General features: G+C 52.0%; 2 protein-coding genes across 2 annotated transcripts in view; one reads left to right on the top strand and one right to left on the bottom strand.

Annotated features, from left to right (window-relative positions):
* Window positions 1–7: 7 nt before the first annotated feature.
* Window positions 8–2,178, top strand: MAK16 (MAK16 homolog (S. cerevisiae); the record flags this gene model as incomplete). The annotated part of the gene is made up of 8 exons (XM_009867372.1): window positions 8–119; window positions 261–325; window positions 415–566; window positions 842–896; window positions 983–1,057; window positions 1,385–1,495; window positions 1,586–1,642; window positions 1,919–2,178. Coding segments are annotated over 8 exons (816 nt in total), but the record flags the coding sequence as incomplete, so codon positions are not given.
* A 335-nt stretch (window positions 2,179–2,513) lies between these two features.
* Window positions 2,514–3,488, bottom strand: part of TTI2 (TELO2 interacting protein 2) — a gene marked incomplete at its 5' end in the record, with an annotated part of 3,011 nt that continues 2,036 nt past the window's right edge. Inside the window, 2 exons of the mRNA XM_009867371.1 lie at window positions 2,514–2,651; window positions 2,917–3,079. Coding sequence (XP_009865673.1) covers window positions 2,571–2,651; window positions 2,917–3,079 — 244 coding nt within the window. The remainder of the gene's footprint in view (window positions 2,652–2,916; window positions 3,080–3,488) is intronic.

The following is a 3,488-nucleotide window of genomic DNA, read 5'->3' as shown; positions in this document are numbered from 1 at the left end:
TCTTCGCAGGACCAAAACCCAGAACTTCTGCCGCAATGAGTACAACCTGACTGGCCTCTGCAACCGCTCCTCCTGCCCGCTGGCCAACAGCCAGTACGCCACCGTCCGCGAGGAGAAAGGTGGGATCGGGCAGCTGCAATGAACAACGTGGGGAGGGGGCAAACGGCACCTGCCTGGGGGTACCCCAGCGCTGAGCACTGGTCCAGTCTCTGGGAAGTGCTCCATCTCTTTTCCCAAGATCACGTTCCTCTTTTCTCCAGGTCGGTGCTACCTGTACATGAAGGCGATAGAGCGGGCGCCTTTTCCCCGTCGGCTCTGGGAGCGGGTGAGTTGACGAGAGCGGGCTGCTAACAAAGCAAGAGGCAGCAGAGGCTTTGTTGCTGCTCCGTAGCTCAACTGTTTCCCTTTCTCCAGGTCCTGCTAAGCAAGAATTATGAGAAAGCTCTGGAAGAGATCGACGAGAACCTCATCTACTGGCCGCGGTTCATCCGACACAAATGCAAGCAGCGCTTCACCAAGATCACGCAGTACCTCATCCGCATCCGCAAGCTGACGCTCAAGCGACAGTGAGTGACGCCACCAAGAGCCATCGCCTTGGTCTGGCTTTACCAAGATGCTGTCACTGGCCGCACGCAGAGCCCCAGCCCTGTTCTCCCCAGGCTTGGAAATGAACCTGCCTGCAGTGGGTTTAACTGTGGTGTGGTCGGGGTTTATAAAGGCACTTAAGCCAGTCACAGCCACGTTTCTAATGAGACGCTGCTGGCGGTTACCCAAAATAGCATTTGCTGCTCTGCTGCGCAGGAGGCTGACAGATTCACTGATCAGCACTTGTTCCCTCCAGGAGGAAGCTCGTTCCTTTACGAAGAAAGATTGAAAGGCGAGAGCAGAGAAGAGAGGTAATGCCACTCTTCCCTGTCATCTGTCTATTGCTTCTGTTCCACACGTCGTTCACACGGCTGACAGCTCCTCTTGTTTCCATTAGGAGAAAGCCCTGATTGCTGCTCAGCTGGATAACGCCATTGAGAAGGAATTACTGGAAAGACTGAAACAAGATACAGTAAGGATCGCTGCTGTCGGAGCACGGGAGGAAAACTGCTCCCGCTGCCCTGCAGGGAGGAACGAGGGTGTTGGTATGAAAGAGAAGCATTGCCTGTGTAGGTGGGGGGTGACTGCGTGCTGCCCTTCTTGTGTGGCTTTATAACGGGCTGGAGGACTTGATTCCCCAAAACGCAGAGCCCTTTGTTTTCCATACACAGGTTCAGAGTTAGGGAAGGGGCTGAGCCACAAGTTCTGCTTCCGTGCAGGTCGTAGGCTTCAGATGAATTGCCCACCGCCAGCTGTCTTCCTCCTGTGACTGACAGAAAACCCACGTTTTCCTTTTCAGTATGGGGACATTTACAACTTCCCCATTCACGCCTTCGACAAAGCTCTGCAACAGCAAGATGCGGAAAGTGAGAGTGAGTCCGACGCAGAGAAGGAAGAGGAGGACGACGAGGTAACGCTGTGAGCCGTGGCACCACAGTCCATCCTTCCCTGAGCTGGTGCTCACTGTGCGTGTCTGAGCTTCCAACTTCATTTCTTGCAGGATGTGGATAAAAGAGAGTTTGTGGAAGCCGATGACAGTGACCTCAGCGACTTTGAGGTAGGTGAAACACTGGGTATAAACTGTCAGGCTAAGCTGTTCAGAAGTAACCTCCACCCTCTTGGTGTCTCTGGTGATGGGATAAGAGCCAGCAAAATCAGATTTGTGGAACATGATGATACAGTCAGACTGTATCTGCTGCAGCCCAGCTGCTCTGGCTGGACAGCTGGGAGCCAGGAATTATAAAATGGAATTGGATACAAGAGAAACTTCTGCAAAAAGACGAGGTTTAGTTCCACAGCATGATTAAACATTATTCTTGTCTGTCTTTCTCAGGACATGGATAAGTTGGAGACAAGTAGTGAGGAGGAGCAGGAAGAGGAGGAAGAAGTAGAGAAGAAAGCTTCTCGTGCCAAATCTAAAGGGAAGACTCCCCTGAAAGGACCAGCCAGAAGAAAACGTCCCTACATTGAAATAGAATACGAAGAAGAAACAGAGCCAACCACCAAAACAAAAGCAGCCTGACTCCTTCCTGAACCCGCATTTTGTACTGAACGACAGGACTCCAGACCTGTCGCTAGAATTCCTTCCAGCTTCTGCTGCTCTGCAGGACCCTTCCTCCTTTTTCCATACTCCAGACTAATGATTTTCATTAAGAAAAGAAGGGTTTCTGTCCCAACCTCTGGCAATTGCAAGTTTGTGCAACTAAGCAAAGCGCAGTTTGAAGGAAGGCGACTCCCCACCTTCTCTACAGCCACACAAGGCTCAGCTCAGGGGGCGCTCCACGAGGGAACCTGGACTGGGGGGCACTGAAGCTTTGCGCCAAAGCTGGGGAAAGCGACACGTGGCTGGGCAAGCACACTAGTGTATCTTGTCTGGGGGGCCTATGGGGCTAAGGGGGGGTGAGATGAGAAAAGACAGTAACTTTAAATAAATAAATAAAAAATTTACTGTACAAAAAGTGAGGTAAGCGTTGATCAGCCACACCTCATGTGTTCTCTTGCACTTTCCTGATGCATTCCCGTACACGGTTTTCCTCACAGCTGCTGTAGACACCTTCCAGCAGGACCTGGAACAAGAAGAGCATCATTTTCCAGTGCCTCAGCACACTCGGTGTTGCCAACCCTCCCCCAGCTGCCTGCTGGATGGGAAGTACTCAGCCGTACAGAGATACCTGCATCCAGTCACTTATCAGTCAGGTACTAAGGCTGAGGTGGGTGGAAAGTAATGCTTTCAAAATGCTGCTGGACTGAGGAAGCAAGCGGGCTCTTGCACACACCGCACTGCCCCTTGGAAGGGATCAGAAATGAGGCAGCCACGGGTCCCTGGCTCACCTTCACTTGCCCTTCAGAGCAGCGATCCAGCAGGATCAGGCACTCGGTGGCCCCTTGGAGCAACACGGCTTTTACCGGCTCTGGCGTTGGACCTTGGTCGGTGTGTACGTCCCACATCATCTTCAGCAGAGCTTTGAGGAGCACCGCGAGCCTGCACGGCATTCTGGAAAGGGAAACAGCAACCACGCCTTATTCTAAATCCCCTCTGAGAGCCAAGGAAAAAGCAACAGCTTCGTTTAGCAGTTTCCAGGTGCTGCTCAGGACGAGCAGCAGCCTTGCTCAGCAGTTTCCAGGTGCCCACCAGAGGGAGGGCAGCCTTGTTTCACAGCACAGCCCTTAACTCCACAGCTCTGCCTCGCACAGAACACAGACTGCATTTTTAGCCAAGTCGATGCTTTTAGAACAGGCAGAAATCAGATCAAAAGGAGCACACTGCTTAGTTTTTTTGGGCCATTTTTTTTCAGTAATTTCAGCGATTCCTCCCTGTGACAGATTCTCCTTTAAGATTTCGGGGTCTTTTCCTCAAGCAACAGTAACTTTGGCCCTGAAAGACTGACAGCGTTAAGGATACG

The sequence above is a fragment of the Apaloderma vittatum genome, unplaced genomic scaffold (genome assembly GCF_000703405.1).
Source record: "Apaloderma vittatum isolate BGI_N311 unplaced genomic scaffold, ASM70340v1 scaffold3544, whole genome shotgun sequence".
NCBI classification, from domain to species: Eukaryota; Metazoa; Chordata; class Aves; order Trogoniformes; family Trogonidae; genus Apaloderma; species Apaloderma vittatum.
Note: the sequence above shows the minus strand (reverse complement) of the source record. Positions and strands in the feature narration are given on the sequence as shown.